The following is a 21,259-nucleotide window of genomic DNA, read 5'->3' as shown; positions in this document are numbered from 1 at the left end:
TGAAACTCCTTACCGCAACGCACACTAATCGGAATTTCAAGCCTCGGCTACTGAACTGAGTCACCTGAAATTTGAGGTAGAGATACGAGATTATAGTCTGGATTAACACGTAGACTACTTTATTATAGGCAACAACAAGACCTCAAGAAAACTCCTTTATATATCCAATTTTACCATACGAATATACGAATGGATAACATTTTAAAAAATGTATCTAATATAACATGTAAATAGTACAAAATGGACATATAGTTTCAGTGCGAAAATAGAAATACATAACTCAATTAGATGTCGCGTCGACGCGTATTTGCTTTGGCCAGTCGTGACAGATTACTTGTAGTGTTATCAGTTTTCTGACGTTTTCCTCGCCTCCAAGATGCTACCTAAATTGTCAATACATACTCCACCGTTTTTAGGATTAAAAAAACTTAACCTAGATTCCATTCTGGGATATTTTTTGTCTGTCTGTTGACATTAATCTCTGATAATACTGTATATGAATTTTTATGCGGTTTTAAACAGTTAAATTAGGCTAAGCTTGCAGAAATATTGAGAATATTTTTACAATTGGTATCATAATAGGGATGATGACAGTTTTTTAAATTGTATATAAATTAAGAGTATAGTAATAGTAAAGCAATTTTGTAAAAGGAACAGGGTATCTGCGATCATTACTTTCGGAGATACAGGGATTTAAAGAGTCAGATTTGCGGCGCTGCCGCGGATCCCTGAAAAACGCCCCATACAAAATGGCTCGAAAAAATGACGTCATAGGCAATGTAATGATCGTTAGATTTGTATGCGCGTTCAAACAAAATTACTAATATCTTTGTTATTTGTGCGTTTATCTTTATAGTTCATATATTAAAAAATGTCACATTTAATGTAAGGAAGCTAAAACTGTATGAATTTTCATCTAATTACGATAAAAAAATTTTAATAGTTTTTGAAATTTTATAATCTCATTTATTTTGCAAATATCCAGACAATCTTTGCTTTTTATGTATAAATTAGTTAACATTGACCCTCTTTACCCGAATATATCATAAAAATCAATATATTCAAACCTAGTCATCATCCCCATTATTAAAAAATACACAGGGATACCAAATTTTAGTTAAACCGAACGAATGATTCTTATGTAGCGTCCAAGATTTGACCCATGTACTAATACAAGTAGTGTTGGCAATCTAACGGTTCTGTAAAGAAACAGGTGGGCGTAAGTGCCTTGAGTATATTACCCCTGTTACCCGGGTGAAGCTCGAGGATTACGTCTTGTCATGTTCTTCCAGCTCCTTTCTGGGCATCTTAGCCTATGGGCCAATCCTGAGTAGTGCATCCCGGATTGTAGTGAGATATCACTATCCTGCGCTAGGGCGTTGTCATGACCGGGGCCTGCGTCGTCCATCTCGTCGATTTCGTCAACACCATTACAGTACATATTAGTAAATGCTGCCTTAGGTTCGGCCTTCGAACGCGCGCGATGTAAAATAGCCCGTTCAGTATCTCTCGGTGTGGTGCGATACCGTGGAGGTGTGTGACCGTACATTATACGCGAACATTTGAGGCTAGATACTGTGAAGATGTGTGTATACGATCCCGCATTTTCGGTGCGCTCAGACCTCGGTCAAATTTCCCCATGGTGGCCATCCCTTGTTTGAGTGTAGTACGTGATTTCCAACCTACTCGTACCTCGGATGTACGTACCTATACTAACAGGAAAAGTTAATTAAATGTTCGTAAAAAAAACAGGTCGCTTGCAAAAATTGTAATCTATTTTTTTAATGTAAGGTTGACGTCAAACAAATAGAGTAAGTCTGTCGTCCGGAATGTATATTGTACCTTTGTATGAGATGCTTTAAAAAACACAAATCTCATATCTTTAAGGCTTAACAAGGCTTACGAGGCATCAATAATAGTTAGATAACCGGGGAAAATAATCGCGAAAATAAACACTTAGTAATTTTATATTGCATGCAAATGTAGATAATTTTGCGCAAACAAAAAAGCCTTTATAGTTAATCTAATGCGGCGTGACATTTAGAAACGTCTTGAATTTTAGTGGGAACGCAACGATTTGTTAATTGTAGTGTTTATAAAAAAAAAAAAAAAACCCTAAGGAAAATGTAAGCCCTTAACCAAACATTGTGTACTTAATATGTCAAACGTTTGGTAGATCTGTAATAGTTACTATCTATGATAAATTATGGCAAAATTTCGTTGCTATCTGATATATTATTGGAACTTCTATTTTTTTATTCTATGACAAAAATTGCTTATTATTTGACGATGCATATATCCGTTAAATCTAAACGTAATTTGGATTTAATTAATTTGTCATCAAAACTATATACAATTTTGATTAAAACTAAAAAGCTGTTTTATATTAAAAGGCTTATTTTTGTATATACAGGATGTCACCGTTTGATCACATTTGTATGTCGCCGTGGTACGCTGCGTTGTCGATGCACATACGTTAGTATTACTTATGAATATATAGCAAAAGTACACTAAAGTTTCCAAAAGTACGTGATGTTATGTCTATTGTCACATTGACTAATAATGCTAATATTATTCTTAAAAAAATATATACAGGGTGTGTATCTCGGTTGACACACGCAGGATAATCTAAATAATAATCTAAATCTCTTTCGTCTTTTAATTTTGTCTTTTTTGCGTCGCCACACAAGTTACGTAGTTAGTATCAATCTCTCATTGTGCTCTTTTCCTGTCTCTCCTTTTCTTAAACTTCTTCTCAATAATTATGAATTAAAAAATAATATAATCATCATCATTATCATTATCTTTTGTGATTTAAAACTACCCTTACTTATAACTACTCTTGGGATATAACCTGATCGTTTTAAGAAACAAATTTACTTTATCTACTCGACATAATGCAATCCGTCCGTTAACTAATTAGTTATTTCAGGAACAAGATAAAAAAAGTAACAAAAGTTTAGTGTTTATAGACTAAAATGACCGTTTGGCGTGACAATTTAAAAATATTAACATGCAAAAGGGCTCTATCAAAGAAATACATATGGACATTGAAATGTGTTAGTGTTTTCTGACAAAGGATACTAAGTTTTTATCGGTACTACCCTCATAAAATTACAAATCAAAACTTTTGCTAAACAAGTTGATGAATCAATTTCGAAATTAATATTAAAAAACTGACATAATAATCAAGTTTTATTGTTGAAAGTGTTGTTGCAATCATTTACGGTTTATAAAAAAAAAAAAAAACTGTATGGTAAAGAAAATGAAATAAATTTGAAGAAGAAAAACATCAAGAATCCGAAATACTATTGACAAAAATTAACAATCAAATCAAACAATAATATAAGAAGAGAAAAAAGAAGCGAATGCAATGGAATTGTAACAGAAATGTGACAATAGAGGAATACTTGTGCAAAAGCACAAGTATTAATTATAATTTTGATTGTAAAACTCCTTAATCAAAGTACCAAATTACCAAAAGTAGCAGTGTTTATAAATCTACACACACTCGCAAATTATTGAAAACTGAAAAAAGGAACATTACTAGCAGTACCATCTAAGACATGAACAATATTGTTTTTCAAGTAGAATAAAAAAACGATTTGAATACTTATAAAAATAAAAAATAGCGACAATATCGTAAATACATTTCACGTCATTAACAAAATTAATATTGCAAGTGTAATAGAATGTTTTAAATGTGTAAAAAACAAAAAGAGAAGTGACAACAAACTTACCAACGCCATCTAGTGGCGCACCACGGAACTATTGCGCGAAACTAAATAAACATGGTGGAGGACAGTATCCAATCAGGACACGTATCCGCGGCGGCGGTGCTACAGTTCGCGGCAAGGGAAGCTATGGAGGGACGCAGGTTGGCCGAATTCGGCGCCCATGCGTTTGCCGGCATCGCATTTAATCCATATGGTAATAAATTGGTTAATTCATTTTACAATTTTTTTTTAATTCGAGGCAAATAACCCGACAAAAATACTAATTACTCCAGGTAGGCTTGCTAGCTTGCGAAAACGACATCTTGTGAAGAGAAAAGGATATATATATATATATATACTCTACCAATAGCAGCGGAATCGAAAATATCTCTTTATCCTTTTCGCAGATATAGCCTTCGAGAATGGGACGAAATTGAGAGCAATATTTTTGGTGCAGCTGCTATTGGTCGACAAATGTCTTTTTCTCATCACGCGATATCTCGCGTCACACATCCTACCATCTATCACAGCATTACCAACTACGCCAGTTAATCGTCAGAGTCGTCGTCGATCTTCATGACATGTTGACTCTACAATGCTTAATTGTAATAGACAATGCTCTGGCGACCTTTCTGGCGCTGTTAGTAGTTTCTAAACTATAGATCTACTCTTGTAGCAGCTATCGACCATGACTAGTTGTAACCCTACCTTCAAAAACGCACCGCCAACCAATTTAGCGTTCCGGTATGATGCCGCGTAGAAAACGTGAGGTTAGAATAGTCTAGAAGTCTTCGAAGCACGACGTATAAGAGTACATATCTGTAGTTGTAACACCAGATTGCATAACCCGATTTAGTAATCATCAGTTTTTTAATGAGTATAGAAAGCAAATACATACATACATCAAAACAAATATGATATTTTTATCAATACAACTCCATCTGTTATCAGGTTAGCAGTAACTGCAAATTGAACCCATGTAGCTATTGGTCAAGACTCGAAGAGTGTAATCAGTAATTACTAGTTAAGTTTACCCATCTCGGCCCCGGCCAAAGTTTAACTGATAACAGAGAATCAGAGCCGGTTCAGTTTGCGTAATTGTTGAGAAAACATTAATACCTAACACTAACAATTGTATCTATCCGGTGTTTGTTTTGTTTAACCAAACCTTTGTCAGTGTATAAAAGGTAAGAAACATCCAACCAATATCCATGACCAATGTTAGGAGTATGAGTGACGTAGTGGTATACGCGGTGGATTTACAAGAATGAGGTCCTCGGCTTCGGCCGTGGCTAGTTACCACCCTACCGGTAAAGGCGTACCGCCAAGCGATTTAGCGTTCCGGTACTATGTCGTGTAGAAACAGAAAGGAGTGTGGATTTCATCCTACTCCTAACAAGTTAGCTCGCTTCCATCTTAGATTCATCACTTACCATCAGGTGAGATTGTAGTCAAGGCCTAACTTGTAAAGAATAAAAAAAACGCTTCCATACCTTATATTATCTTTATCATCAGATAGATTATTGTGGAACGGAAATGATCAATGAAAAGATAGGAAAATTTGCTAAACAAATAAAAATGGAAACCAATCCTTATAAACTGGTTATAACACAAGAAAGATAAGCAAATATGTGAGACGAATTGCACTCCGCAGTCGTAATCATGTTGACCGGAGATAAACCTGAGCACACGACACGGGCGTGTGACTGTGTGTGTGCGCATACGCGTATGTGTGCGAAAACTCGTGTGCCACATATTATTATTTTAGTAGATTTTTTGAAGTAAAACTCATTTTACGCACGTTTGACATGGGGAGTAAGTTGGTGAAAGCGTTATGATAAGTGTAATCGGGCGAGGCTTTTAACATGCCATGCCATGCCAACATTGAAACAATCCCTTTTTGTTCACTTCATGCGATGCTATTATGTCTGAGTTAGAGAGATAGTTTTTTAATTTTTGAAAGAAGTTTTACTTCAGTCGTATGGTCTAAGCACACTTTTAGTTTTAAAAGTCATTTTTTTAACTTTTGAGGCTTTTAACATGAGTGCTGCCATCTACAGGCAAACAATGGTATTTTAAAATACCAATAGATGGCGTTTTTAGAGAACTTTGAAACAATCCACTGTACACTTCATGCGATTCTGTTGTCAGAGGCTCATAGATGGCGCTTTGTGTTTTTTTTAAGTTTAACTTCAGTCGTGTGGTCTAAGCACACTTTTATTCTAAAAGTTTTCACCGGCCACCGTAGCGCAGTGGAATGCGCGGTGCATTACGGTAAGACGGAGGTCCTTGGTTCGATCTCCGGCTGGACCAATTGAGGATTTCTTAATTGGTCCAGGTTTGGCTGATGGGAGGCTTCGGCCGTGACTAGTAACCACCCTACCTACAAAGACGTACCGCCATACGATTTAGCGTTCCGGTACGATGTCGTGTAGAAACTTTATGGGATGTGGATTTTCATCCTCCTAACAAGTTAGTCCGCTTTCATCTTAGATTACATCATCACTTACCATCAGGTGAGATTGTAGTCAAGGGTTAACTTGTAAAGAATAAAAAAAAAGTCATCCTCAATTATGTGTGTGTGGTTCCAGCGACCCTGGGCGACATGGGCGGCAGCGGCACCAGCTCGTCCTCCTCGCACATGTCCCCGGGCTGGCCCGCCAACGACCTGGACCTGGACCTACCCGGAGAGCTGACCATGAGGTTAGTAAATCATTAGCCTTCTAGAGTCAGGCCTCTGTTATTAGAGGAATTTGTTAGAACCACCACGCTGCTGCATTGTATTTTAATGAGCTCAGTGTGTTAAACATTGCTTTCAGAAAAATCAAAATTCATTTATTTCAAGTAGGCTTAGTTTACAAGCACTTTTGAAACGTCAGTTGACTATTTGTAAAGATTACCGCTGTAACTACCGTAATTTATCGTTAGATGTTAATGGTAATGACCAGTGGACCTAGTGGCAGTTTTCAATGTTTTATACTGTGACGATCGCGTAACCATAAACGCAAATTTCTAAGGAATTGAAACAGTGCCATCTAGTGACACTACTGTACAACTGTTTCAATTCCTAACAAATTCGCGTTTACGTTTACGCGATAGTCACGATATGAAACATTGAAAACTGCCACTAGGCACTAATGACCGAGGTCCACGGCTAATCGTTCACTTCGTCGCACTACACCATCTACTACTTTACCTTTACCTTACGTGCTAACATGCGACCAGTGGACAAAAATATAGAAAAATTGGCGTCGAATTTGTCCTAGTACCATTTCTTTCGTCTAGGTACGAAAGAGATGGTAGAAAGAAAAGAAAGAAAGAAAAAACATTTATTTAAAAAAATTGTGCCATACACCACAATGCCTAAGTAAGCACTATTGTTGTGTCTGATGCTTCAACCACCTGATCAATTGAAAATCAAAACTAAAGTAGTTGAAGCATCAAAAACCACTTCGTTATGTTTGGCACAACCTTACTTGTTTACCTAAGTTTGGTACTAGGACACGCATTAAAAGATATGGCGGTAATTCCGGTTGCGCCGCCATTGGTTGAATTTTGTCTACTTCTCGTCACGAGATGATCTCGTTGGTCGCATGTCACCGCCACTTGACTCCGTGCAAGTTGTCACATCTCCCATGTGCTGGTCAGTAAGAAGTACTATGCTTCGTTTGTCGCAGCGACGCTCTGCTGTCGACGCTGCCGTCGCTGGCCGGGTTCAAGCAGGAGGCGCTGTCGCCGCCGGGCACCGTGCTGGCCAACCGCCGCTGGCCGGCCAGGAGGAGCGACGACAGGCAGGTGAGGGACTCATCATCGTCAGCCTTTAACGGTCCACTTGTTACGTGAATATTATTGTATGAAATATGAGTACGTTGTGATAAAAAAAGAAATAAATAGAATTCCTTCAGTTCAGACTACCGGAAGTTTGGCCGTCAACAGAAATTTTAACAAATGAAATTTCGAGTAATTAGTAAATAAAAAAAATAACGTAATATAGCGGAAAAATAAAAAAAGATTTAAAGTTACAATATCTGTAATAAATGGTATGTTTTACATTATGTAAAAGACAGGGTGAAGGGAGGATTGGCCGAAGAGGAGAGGCAGGATTATTGTATTGTAAGAAGAAAATAAAAGTGAAAAAATTAATGGGGGAGGGATAGTTGAATACAAACCAGTAAACGAGGAAGTTCTTACACACTATAGACTATAGAGCCAGTAAGCATAAACGCGCACCACGTCATGTGAGACGTGAGAAAGACGAATTTCGATCAGTAGCGGCGGAATGGATAATATCGCTATCTCTTGTTGCTTTGGGATGAAAGAAAGAGCGATATTTCAACTACGTCGCCATTGGTCGACAATATGTCTATTCCTTGTCGTGTCGTAACTTTGACGCATGCCAGGCGTACAGCACAGGAAATAATATCCTTCCTAACCAGCTGTTCTTTTCTTTATTGTTGCTTAATTAATAGTTATACAACTTAACAGCCACAATGTCCTAATTGCGTGATACATTATCTCGTTCCGGCGCTCTGAAATTTTTATTACCTGGTAACCCAGCTAGTTACAAGAATCAACATCTTTCGTAAATAAAAATGATGAAAATGTTCCAAGGATTCTGGGATACTACAATTTATATGTATATGTAACTATAAGCAGCGCCGGACCGAGGTAAATTTTAGAATGGAGCGAGATCCAATTATGGCGCCTTTCCTGTTTGCTCCAACATTATAAACTAGGGACATTTGAAAAGTTCGTAGCTTAACGTATATCGGAATGTCATACATTTTTAACCGACTTCAAAAAAAGGAGGAGGTTTCTCAATTCGACCGTTCGATTTCGATTCGATTCAAGCCGTTTAAAAAAAAATGCGCGTTTTTTGCGCTTAGGTAAAATGCCGCTTAGGTAAAATGGGGGTTCGTAATAGGGCTTCCGACTGTGACTATGGCACAGTCGGAAGCCCTATTACGAACCCCCGGCCGAGGGCCGGTGAGAATAAAGTTCGCGGCCGAAGGCTGCGCGTTTTTTGCGCTTGGGTAAAATGCCCAGCCATAGCCACAGTCGAAAGCCCTATTACAAACCTCCGGCGAAAGGCCGGTGATAATAAAGTTCGCGGCCGAAGGCCGCGCGTTTTTTGCGCTTGGGTAAAATGCCCAGCCATAGTCACAGTCAGAAGCCCTATTACAAACCCCCGGCCGAAGGCCGGTGCAGAATAAAGTTCGCGGCCGAAGGCTGCGCGTTTTTTGCGCTTGGGTAAAATGCCCAGCCATAGCCACAGTCGAAAGCCCTATTACAAACCCCCGGCCGAAGGCCGCGCGTTTTTTACGCTTGGGTAAAATGCCCAGACATAGCCACAGTCGAAAGCTCTATTACAAAACCCCGGCCGCAGGCTGGTCTAGAATAAAGTTCGCGCGTTTTTTGCTATATATCCGATCTTAATGAAACAAAGCCTATATATTGCCCTGGACTATGCTTAATCTATTTGTGAAACCCGCATCAAAATCCGTTCAGTAGAACCAGAGAATAGCGCGAACATACAGACAGACAGACAAGAAAATTAAAAAAAATGTTTTCGTATTCAATTGCTCATTTCTAATTGCCCTAACTTGATTTTAGTTAAATTTGGGCAAAGTACAGACACTCGATTTCTACTCTTTTATTATAGTATAGAAGATAGATAGATAGATAGATTGACTTTATCGCCTTGGCTTCTTTGAGTTGAACAAATACGCGATCGACTGACAAATTTTCGCAACTGCTTGAAGTTGTTTGAGGCAGATACTTTTTTGTATGTTTTGTCGCCATGGTTAAAACCTGAGTATATTACTTTACTCCAGAAACAAAAGTACAGTCTAAGGATCCAATGTTCCAAAAAGGCAGAAGCGGTTTTGCGTGTTGGAAAAGTAATGTAATTACAGTAGATTACTTAAAAAAGGCGTAAATATAAACTCTGTTTAATAGTGAAATCTGCTGCGATGTTTCAGAGGACAAATTAAAGAAAAATGGCCATGATCATTGAGAAGAAAAGTTTTGTTTCATTAGGATAATTTGCGAGTTTCTGCTATGCTTTTAACAAACGTTTCACACGTTTGTTAAAAGCATAGCTGAAACTGACTTAGCTTTGTAGTTTCCTGGTTTACTTAGGCTTACGAACTTATGGAACGAGAAGATTTTGACCATACTCAGGCCAATTGAAAATCAGGCACAATACCGTTTCTTGATCACGTAGTGCCCGGGTGCAATCATCACCCTAGCGCCCCCTAGTACCTATAGAACCCGCGCGGCGAGTGGCGCTTGGGCGCCCCTGAGAATGCGACACCAGGGTGTAACGCACCCCCTGCAGTATAGGTAAAGACTCTCTAGCTCACGTAGCGCCCGGGTGCAATCATCACCCTAGCGCCCACTATTACCTGTATATACCCGGGTTAAAATCAACGCACTCCCTGCACCATAGGTAAAGAAAGACGCCTCTATTAGAAGTAAATTCGCGCACGTCGCGTTCATCTCTTCGCTTTAAATATAGACGATCGAAAAGAAATAAATTTCTTTTCGATCTTGTCTTTACCATTTCGGCGCCCCCTAGGATTTGGCGCCTGGAGCGACCGCTCCGTTCGCCGTATGGACGGTCCGGCCCTGACTATAAGGGTATACCACCCATTGAAACACCCGTTTCTGTTTTGCTTAACTCCAAGGCAATGGTAAATATTAATTATACTGTTTGTAGATAACCAACATGGTGGTAGACAACCGCGACCTGGACGACGGCTGCCAGCAGACCTCGCCCCATAACGCGATCATGAATACACATTGTAAGTACATAATCTAATTCTCATATCATCCAACTACTAGAGGAGATCCGAGCCAAGAGATGACGAGGTAATTTTCACCCGACTACGGCGTAGCCCAAAGGAAGGGTAATGATTTTGATTTTGATGAAACCACTGAACCGATTATAATGATTGGGGTGTCAAAAGACTCGTAATAACATAGTAAATTTTATAAAAAGATTATATTATGAAAATTATATTATACCTATTATAAACCTCAGATTTTAATCTCAAATAAAAAAAAAAAATAAACTGAGTTAATTGTTACTTGTTAATGCAGTCGGATTATAATTTTTAAACTTTATTTTCTTTTATTGGTCTCTCTTACTCCATTTTCTCTGTTGACTCTTATCAAAAGTCTTTGTAAGGTTGTCTTACTAAAGCATGACATGACTTGACTAACAATAGCTCAACGGTAAGAGCGGTTGGACTCATCACCGAGGGGTGGTGGTTCGATCCTCATCCCGTTGGTATATTGTCGTACCCACTCCTAGCACAGTCTTTCCCGACTAGTTGAAGGGGAATGGGAATATTGGTCATATTATAAAAAATATGGCAAATATTCTTTTTAAATAAAAAAAAATTGACCACTTTCGCTATAATAGGGCAATATTCGATGAAAATAATAATTATTTGATGACTGGCTAAATGCATACATGCGAAGCCATATTAAAACATTAACGAATAATATAGATAATATTTTCATATTTTAATTTGATTCATTCGCATGCAGCCAGTCCAGAGAGCATGCAGTGCCAACCGATGCCAGTCGTGATGCCCATGAATGGCTACCACTCGCCCACAAACCAGGAGAATAAAGGTATGTATGATTTTTTCATCTGCAATAAGCTAGTTGACATTTTTTTTTTTAATGGTCTTAAATAGTTCATTATCGATCTACTAGACTAACAAAAAAATTCTCATATTTTTTTTGATACATGAAAATATTAGTTTTTAAATATGTATTTGACGATACGAGCCGAAACGCCTGTCGGCCATGACAGTCTATATTTCAACTGTTTCATGACGTCACTACAATAAATCCCGTACAAAGCGAGCGTTTGACAAAAATATTAGTTTACAATTAGTTCGACGTTTAGTAGTTCTATGTACTACAGGAAATTAATATTGTTTATATTAAATTTGATATGAGTCAACTACCCTATTGTGTATATGTCACCGGAAAATAACAAGATCCGTAAATTTATAAATTTACTAGGAAGTTTATAAACTTTCGTAGGATTCTAAACGGGAGATTAATTGTATTATTTTACGTCCACATTTTCGTAAATTTATCAATTTCCGACGTCACTCGGTAACTTTATATACTAACGGATATCTATTCGTAAGATTTTGATTATTGTTTACTTATTATTTTATGAGTGAGTTCAGTAACTTATCAATTTACGAAAATAGTGGACGTAAAATAATACAATTTATCTCCCGTTTAGAATCTTACGAAAGTTTATAAACTTCCTAGTAAATCGGATCTTGTTACTTTCCGGTGACATATACATAATACATATGTAATGCAGGGCTGCTGATGTGTTCGCCGGGCTCGCTGGAGAGCTTCCTGCACTCGCCCGCCGCGCGCTCCGACAACAGCTTCAAGGATGATACCAGGTCAGTACGTTTTTTTTATTATTTTACAAGTTAGCCGTTGACTACAATCTCACCTGATGGTAAATGATGATGCAATCTAAAATGGAAGCGAGCTAACTTGTTAGGAGGATGAAAATGCACACCCCTTTCGTTTTCTACACGGCATTGTACCGGAACGCTAACGTTCTTTGCCGGTAGGGTGGTAACTAGCCACTGCCGAAGCCTCCCACCAGCCAGACCTTGACCAAATTAAGAAAATCTCAATCGGCCCAGCCGGGGATCGAACCCAAGACGTCCGTCTTGTAAATCCACTGCGCATACCACATCCATAGTGTTTCTTCTGAAGAGGGAGTCGCGATCAAGGCATAGCCTTCTGCGCGAGGCCTTTTTCGTCAGTCATGAAAATGAATTGCGTTCTTGGGTTGGCTTTACTATCTTTTAAATATGCCCAATATTTAAAAGATAGCCATTCCCCTCCAACTAGTCGGGAAAGACTGTGCTAGGAGTGGGGATGATGAGTAGGTTTACCCGAATGTATCATAAAAATCAATATATTCAATATTGATTTTTATGATACATTCGGGTAAATAAGGTCAATGTTAACTAATTTATACATAAAAAGCAATGATTGACTGAATATTTGCAAAATAAATAAGGTTAAAAAATTTCAAAATCTATTAAAAATCTTTTATAGTAATTAGATGAAAATTCATACAGTTTTAGCTTCCTTACTCGTATTTATAAACGTAAACGCACAAATAACCAAGATATTAGTAATTTTATTTGAACGAACATACTAACGATCATTATGTACCTACGACGTCATTAAATCGTACCATTTTCTATGGGGCGTTTTTCAGTAATCCGCGGCATCGTCGCAAACCCGACCCTATAAATCCCTGCAGCTCCGAAAGTAATGATCGCAGATACCCTGTTACTTTTACAAAATTGCTACTCCTAGTTTATACACAATTCAAAAAACTGTCATTATCCCTAATTTTCTCAAAACATTTACCATGTAGGTAACACTGTGACAATGGTTTCCAGATTCCAAGACCCGCACATGTCGTACAGGTTCCAGTACGTGCTGGCCGCCGCCACGTCCATCGCCACCAAGCAGAGCGAGGAGACGCTCACGTACCTCAACCAGGGCCAGCCCTACGAGATCAAGCTGAAGAAGGTCGGCGACCTCAACCACTGCAAGGACAAGATATTGAAGGTAAACTAATTCAAAAACTCTAAGACTCGTTAATCCAGCCCTTACAGTATCGCTGCAGAAATGGAGTAACTTTTTCTGTTTTCCCAACATTTCCCTTCACTGCTCTGATCCTATTGATCGTAGCGTGATAAAAAGTATACTATAGCCAGCCCAGGAGTATGAAGAATAAATTGTACCAAGTTTCGTTAAAATCCGTCAATTAGTTTTTGTTTCAATAACGAACATACAGATAGACTGACAAAAATTTTACTGATTGCATTTTTGGCATCAGTATCGGTCACTAATCACCCCCTGATAGTTATATTGGAAATATATTTTACATACAGAATTGACCTCTCTATAGATTTATTATAAGTATATATTGTCATGGTATCATGAATAATCAGAAGGTGAACGTCGTCGCGTTGTGATATTTTGTAGTATATTTCATAATCGGTTCAGTGCTGACAAGACGGTGGTCCATGGCCAGCCATTTTATTTTTTTTAACCTAAATTAAATCATTTATTTTTGGTTTTTCTTTAAATCTAAATTTAATCATTTATCTTTGTTTTTTTTTTATATAATATTAGCAGACGCCACGCGGTTTCGCCTGCGTAATTCCAGTTAATACGGGAATAAAATTTAGCGTTCCGGTACGATGTCGTGTAAAGGTTGTGCATTTTCATCCTCCTTCTAACAAGTCAGCCCGCTTCCATCTTAGATTGCATCATCACTTACCATCAGGTGTGATTGTACTCAAGGGCTAACTTGTGAAGAATAAAGAAAATCAAAGAAAAACAGCTTAGTAGCATTTGTGGATATAGTGTAGAGCTTCCCAACAGTGAAATAATTTTTCATATCAGAACCTATTCAATGTAAACAAACAAATAATCAAATCTTTCCTCTTTACAATATTATAGTACGCGCGTTAACAACTGAGTCTTAGGGCCATAAATCATTTCTCTATATCTATCTCGCTTGCACTTATGGGTCTTATGGAGCCGTCTAGTGAAGGGTGTAACAATGAAAGACATATTATCGATAAGTAAAGTTTATTATCGTATCTTGTTCACAAAATTAAAAAAATTAACAATATTTGATTTAATATAATACATATTTCATATTATATAATTATTAACTAAATAAAATTAATCTTCATCTGAGTCTTCATCATCAGAATCTTCGTCTTCTGCCAAATTTATTATAAGCGGCGCGTGATCTCTAATTAGAGCTTTTTGTAAATCTTTGTTTTGAAGTTCTTCGGCATGCCTAACACATTTGGCCCAGTCTTCTCGTGTGACATTTTCTATGGCTCGGTGGAGGTGATTTTCGACATCTGCTATCTTGAAGGTATTATTATTCTTCGCAACTTCTCCCTTTACTTGTGCCCAAATTAATTCTATTGGGTTATATTGACAGTGATATGGAGGGAGCCTTATTACTTCATGACCTCGTTCATTTGCCAGATGGTCTAAAGCGTAGACCTTCTGCGGGTTACTGGCTTTTACTTTTCTTATTAATTCTTCAATAATTTCGTTGCTGGAATATGGAATCTTTTTCTTTGTCAACCATTCTTGAATTTCAGCTTTCCTCGTGTTTCTTGTGGGTATCTTTTCCAACTGTATCGAATGATAGCTTGCGTTATCGACAATTATAACTGAGGGCTCTTCAAGTAGATTCAGGAATTCGGAAAACCATGCCATATATGTTTCGCCATCCATTTCTGTGTGGTAATCAGCATCCTTTGATTTCACCGCTTTAAATATTAGCTTCGCATCTGGAACGAAGCCAGTCCTTGCAGAACCCGCATGGCAAACTATTAATCTTTGGCCTTTTCCCACAGGCTGATTCTTGAAACCTCCTTCATCGTTGCTTCCAAGCCACATCCTCTTTCTTGCATGGTTTTGATTAATCCATGTTTCGTCTAGATAGAAACGTGGTCGCTGATCGTTAGTTCTTCTAAGTAAATCCAATTTCCTTAAAAAGTCCATTCTAGCACAAACAATATCAGTTCTTTCCATTAAATATTTACGTCCTTCGCTATTTTTCTTATACTGGAACCCAACCTCCTTCAGTAGTATTCTCATTGAAGTGTTGCCGCATTTAAAATCGGGTAATTGTTCACGGAATTTTTCTAAAATTTTCGCCACGGATGGATACTCTCCATTCTCATAAAATGAAGCTACAGTTAGCTTCAACACACTTTTATCAAAATCGTCAATATTAGTGACGGTTTGTGGTTTCTTAAAATTTGTTCTTGGTATACAGGTACTGCCTGATTGTGATACTTCCGTCTTGATTCGGTCCACTGTCGCTCTGCTCACACCACAAACAAATGCGGCCATTTCACGTGGTTTGTTGAAATTTAGAGAAGCCACTTTATTCGGATCACTTTTCAATTCATTGAGAAACAGGAATACGTTGTGAATCAGTGTTCGAGCTTGAGGGCTAATATCGCCATGTAATTTCTTCAGATCAACGTTAGAAAATAAAGTATCCATAGTGCGCAACGAGTAACACATGAATGTATTTATTTAATTGCAGTAAACACATTTATAGCAAAAAAAATACGCAATGCAATTACATTAGAAACCGACCAATCAGAATCGTCCAAATCATTATTGACTCATCATTAGCACGTGCGCAGGTAGCCGTTTATCGATAATTAGGGTGCGCAGGTAGGCGCGCTGCACATTCCTATCTTTTTTGACTTTTATGACCGGACGACTCAGATGATAACGCGCATACTATAGTATAGATTCGGTCACTGTACATTATCCTTTTCTGAAAATTCCAAGACATTAACGAGGTGCCTAATCAAAAATAATGTTGTATCTATTCGCAGAGCATCATCAAAATCTGCTTCCACGAGCGCCGCCTGCAGTACATGGAGCGCGAACAGATCGCTCAGTGGCACGCCGAGAGACCCGGCGAGAGGATCATCGAAGTTAGTACATTTACACCCATAATCAAAGATTTTATATTATAGATATGTCACTAAAATGTTTTTCAGATAGCATGGGTACGGTGACAGTTCGTTTCACTCTTGAAAGTTTGCCACGATACACGATAATAGTATGTATTATGAACGTCAAAAGGCCACTCACTGTCACCAAACCCATGCTATCTGAAAAACACTTTAACGCGTCGAAAGTGGCTAATTGTCTTCATTTAATTTAGTTGCAACAACTAATGTTATTTAAATAAATAATACCTAAATATTGTCCATAATATCAAGTTGTGTGTTCGAGGAGTGTAAAACTATATATCTATGTATATAAAAATGAATCCAGATATCGGTCCTTTTGGTCACGCCATCACGTGACCAAAAAGACCGATTTCATTATTTTTTTTTATGTGTTTGTTATTGTCAGGAGAAGGTTCTTATGACAGGAAAAAAATTAAAAATTAAAGGGGTTGTGTAGGGATTTGGTAGGGGTAGGAGTAGGGTAGGGATAGTTGAAAGTTTACATAGAGTTTCTTAACGACGAAGTCACGGGCGTCCACTACATAATAAAATGTAAGTAAACACAAAATTGTGCATGTATGCGCTTAGTGGAGTAGCTACATTCGGAACACTACTCGGCTCATCACTGTTACTGACTGTGCCGGCTATTTTTGTACCCATGTATACAAGGTGTTCGGTAAGGACCCTATCAAGCCGTCAACCAGGAGTTAGGGAGGTATAATACCTGTATATCCCAAGGGCTACAAAGTAATTGTTTGTATCGTCAGGTGGATGTGCCCCTCTCGTACGGGGTTACCCGTGTTGAGCAGCCGACCTGCCTCAACGCGTTGCATATCTACTGGGACCCCACCAAGGACGTTGGCGTGTACATAAAGGTAGGTCTAAGTGATGCAAATATCCCTAGCTAACTTTTATACCACTAGCTCGTAAAAGTTAATTTTGCTCGGCGAAGCAAACAAACATAACATGGTTTTGTTGCCTAGGCAGGCAAAGTAATACGTCTTTTACACGGCTTACAGTAGACTAGACTTGCAGCATGTTTCATTTATCACAAAAAGAACAATTTTTATTTAAAAAAATATTAAGTTATTGGTGGTGGGAAACACGCTAGTACGCCTAGCATGCGACCAACGACATAACTCATGCAGAGAAATAGATAAATATCATAAAGAGGCATATATATCTAAGATGCCCAACGCCATTTATATATTACTAGCAGACCCGGTCCAGCTTCGCTTTGACTTATTTGCACTTCTTCCCTATCCCTACCCTACTCTGCCCTACGCATACATACACTACCCCTACCATACCCCTACCCTACTTCTGAATTAATTTGTTACAAAAAATGTGATATATGACAACCGATTTTGTGTAAACTTCACATAAGCCATCTATTAAATAGTCAGAAACAAAGCAATAGAAGTAGCAAGGGGGCGTGGCCCTCTTACACCCGGGTGTGCGGAACTTCGCAAGCGTATCCGCGCATGTACTAGCAGTCTTGTTTTGTTTACTGACAAAAGGAATAAATAACAATCAACTCTAAAGTAAGGCTAACATATTTCTTTTTCACTAAATAATAAACAGCCATTTAGGCCACGCCCCCGGGTACGCTGGTTTCAATACAAAGAATTGGCAATTTATAAATCTAGTTACCTCTTATATGCGGGATAAACTTAATTGCCAAATATGTCAAGAACACACACATTTGTTGTGCAGGTGAACTGTATCTCCACGGAGTTCACGGCTAAGAAGCACGGCGGCGAGAAGGGGGTGCCCTTCCGCATACAGGTGGAGACCTACCTCGCTAACGACGACAACCGGCTGCACGCCGCCGCCTGCCAGATCAAGGTACACTCATCATTATCAGCATAATACTGCATATCACTTCATAAATGCATAAACACAATGCATACCCTGATGATTCAATAAGTACCTGTATTAGAGGAGGAAATTCCCATTTTGTACAATTTGTACGTATAGAGCCTACCCTAGTTAAAAACCTTGTGCACGCCGCTGATTATCAGTCTATTTTAGCCAGTGGCGTGCATTTCGTAGATGCAAAAATGCTTTGCCTACCCTAAGGACTTAATACAAAGTTAGACCTTAAAATACATAGTTGGACAAGGAATTTTCCAATATTTACTTATAGTGCATACCCTTGTTCAGGGTCAGGCCTCCCTTCCTTTACAGATGTGGACTTTTTAGGACCAGCACGCTGCTCTAATGCGTGTTTGCGAATTTAGGGTGATTCTTCCTCGGAATTATCTAACACCGAAAGAATTTTTCAAATCGGACCAGTAGTTCCTGAGATGAGCGCGTTCAAACAAACAAACAAACAAACTCTTCAGCTTTATAATATTAGTATAGATGAATCGATGATATCGCTCTCTCTTTCAACAAAAAACATGTCAATTCCGCTGCTATTCAGTCTTTGATGCATGTTAGCCCTTATGGAAAGTGTCTGGATAGCTTATTCACAAGTATTGTCTTTTTCGACATAATACAACTTACGGCTAGACTAACCGACACTTATCAGAAGGTGGTTGCCTTAAAGATATTAAACAGATATAAAGATGAGGTCGTTATTTATATAATTGTCCTTGTCCAGGTGTTCAAGTTGAAGGGCGCGGACCGCAAGCACAAGCAGGACCGCGAGAAGGTGATGCGGCGCCAGAGCACCGGCCACGACAAGTACCAGCCCGGCTGCGACGCCACCGTGCTCACCACCGTACGTACTTAAAGTGTAATAACGTAACGCGTTACGGTGCAACTCTGTCTGGCTTCCCTTTTTCTAACGCAAGCAGCAGGTTTAAGTTATCACTTCTAGGGAGAGTTGAGTTGTTTTCCTGATTGTGTAAGTGATGTAGGCTCCTTAATGGGAACTCAGCGGCGTCACAGTAACTTTGGACGAATGCTGACGCATCGCCTGAGGAGGCCAGAAGCAGAAGAGATGGGCGGAACGGCATCTCCTCTCATAGTCGTACCTCGGCTCAGAGAGCTGTTCAGTAGTGCTAACATGCGATCAAGTGAAGAGAAATAGCCAAAATTTCGTCCAATGGCGGCGGTGAATAAAAGAGATATTACTGTATTTCCGGTTGCAACGTCATTGGTTGAAATTTTATTTATTTCTCTTCACGAAATTATTTCTCTTTGGTCGCATGTTATCGCCACATGAAGGGTGTTTTGGCCTAGTATATCAGTCCGGGCGTCCCAGAGATCCTGAATTAAAAATCCCACGTCCGGGTGACGTCAGATATCGGGGACATCGGGATCTCTTATTACTCTATCTACTATAGTTACTCAGCTTCTATACTTTTTGATAGACTAAGCGGTAGGCGCGGACCGCGAGCACAAATATTCCTGACATTATTACTTATTTTGTAATTAATTGTAATATAGAGAGGCAAGTAATAAAGTATAGTTTTGTCCCCAGTTGTCTAACGACGCGTTGCTACCGCCGCCATCTTTGGTCACCGCCTCGCCGCCATACTCGCCTGAGATGTGGTAAGTCGATTGGATTATAGCATTATTATTTATCTCTTTTGAATGGATGTAGAGCAATGGCGTTCACCTCATAGGTGCAAAATGCACTGCCTATTCGAAGAACGAATTGTCTGTATTGAAGATAGTTTTTCCATTTTGTATAATTGCATACCCTAGTTAAAAACCATATGCACGCCACTGATGTAGATTGACCACAGTAAGCCTAGTGTATTGTCAACGAAACGCAACGAAATGCAACACTAATACAGGTAATAATGGCGGATTGATGATTCGTTTTGACGTTTTCTGTTAATGCTCACTTGTCAAAAATGACATTTGAAAATTGACTGAGAGCGAGATTGCTATAATCTGGCGATTTCTTTGATGACACACCCACGATATGCGGGCAGCGGGGGGAAAGAGGGTGTGAAATCGTGTATGCGGGGAAGTGAGGTGCATCAGTCGTGGGTTTTTTATTCATCGCTACACGCCCCTCGGCCCGCGCGAACTATCTGGAGTGTTACGAACGAAGTTGCCAAGCTATATCTAAGACTAAGGAAAGTTTCTATATTCAAAGGTTGCTACAAACTTTTCTGAGCCAGTAGCCAAAACTAGAAGTAACGTCGGAGCTAAAAAAAAACATTACACTTTAAGAGTGCGCTGTTATAGAAGAAGTGTCTCAAAACACTTTGTGTTAAAAAAGCGTGTTTTCGAAAATTTTTATACATAAGCGGTCATTGTACTCAGTTGTGCACACCCCTGTAATTTCATGAAAAGTAATATTTTTCAGTATTTTTTTTAATTTTATGCTTGTTTGTTTGTTTTTTAATAAGTAAAGATTATTTAAAAATATCATTTGTTCTTTTCATTTGACCTCTAATGGGTTAAAATTAACATTATACTAAAACCGCGACACATCACCGGGCTAGATTAGTTTATATTTGTAATACCTCGAAAACTTATGATTATAATTTGTGAATATCTTGTACATTTCAAGTTATTAGTTCAATTCAAACTATACTTTTATTTAATTTTTGATAAAATCTGTATTTTTTTAATTATCGTAATGGTATATTGACCTGGCCTGAAATTTACCATCTCCTTAGGTTTTAATCTAGTATTATCAACAAGTTAGCCCTTGACTACAATATCACCTGATGGTAAGTGATGATGTAATCTAAGATGGAAGCGGACTAATTTGTAAGGAGGAGAATGTAAATCCACACCCCTTTCGGTTTCTACATGACATCGTACCGGAACTCTAAATTGCTTGGCGGTACGGCTTTGCCGGTAGGTTGGTAACAAGCCACGGCTGAAACCCCCCTCCAGCCAGACCTGCACCAATTAAGAAAAATCTCAATCGAACAAAGATCATCCGTAATCTAAATCCACAGCGCATACCAACTGCGCTACAGTAACTTTAGCTGTCGTTAATTGTAACAATTGCCCTTGAACAAGTACAAGTTA

The 21,259-nt window shown here is 38.6% G+C and overlaps 1 protein-coding gene across 2 annotated transcripts in view; it reads left to right on the top strand.

Moving 5' to 3' along the window:
- LOC112045935 (transcription factor CP2-like protein 1) overlaps positions 1-21,259 on the top strand; it is a 52,271-nt gene that overhangs the window by 7,817 nt on the left and 23,195 nt on the right. The window contains exons 1-12 of one of the 2 annotated variants that reach the window (XM_052887019.1): positions 3,694-3,930; positions 6,308-6,419; positions 7,394-7,511; positions 10,438-10,522; positions 11,274-11,360; positions 12,076-12,163; positions 13,190-13,361; positions 16,187-16,288; positions 17,077-17,184; positions 18,026-18,157; positions 18,918-19,037; positions 19,743-19,813. In XM_052887019.1, the coding sequence (XP_052742979.1) occupies positions 3,792-3,930; positions 6,308-6,419; positions 7,394-7,511; positions 10,438-10,522; positions 11,274-11,360; positions 12,076-12,163; positions 13,190-13,361; positions 16,187-16,288; positions 17,077-17,184; positions 18,026-18,157; positions 18,918-19,037; positions 19,743-19,813 (1,334 nt within the window). In that variant the 5' untranslated portion in view covers positions 3,694-3,791. Of the gene's footprint in view, positions 1-3,693; positions 3,931-6,307; positions 6,420-7,393; positions 7,512-10,437; positions 10,523-11,273; positions 11,361-12,075; positions 12,164-13,189; positions 13,362-16,186; positions 16,289-17,076; positions 17,185-18,025; positions 18,158-18,917; positions 19,038-19,742; positions 19,814-21,259 lie in introns of those variants that run through there. The other variant, XM_052887018.1, reaches the window with a different exon arrangement.

The sequence above is a fragment of the Bicyclus anynana genome, chromosome 18, assembly GCF_947172395.1.
Source record: "Bicyclus anynana chromosome 18, ilBicAnyn1.1, whole genome shotgun sequence".
Classification (NCBI taxonomy): Eukaryota; Metazoa; Arthropoda; class Insecta; order Lepidoptera; family Nymphalidae; genus Bicyclus; species Bicyclus anynana.
Note: the sequence above shows the minus strand (reverse complement) of the source record. Positions and strands in the feature narration are given on the sequence as shown.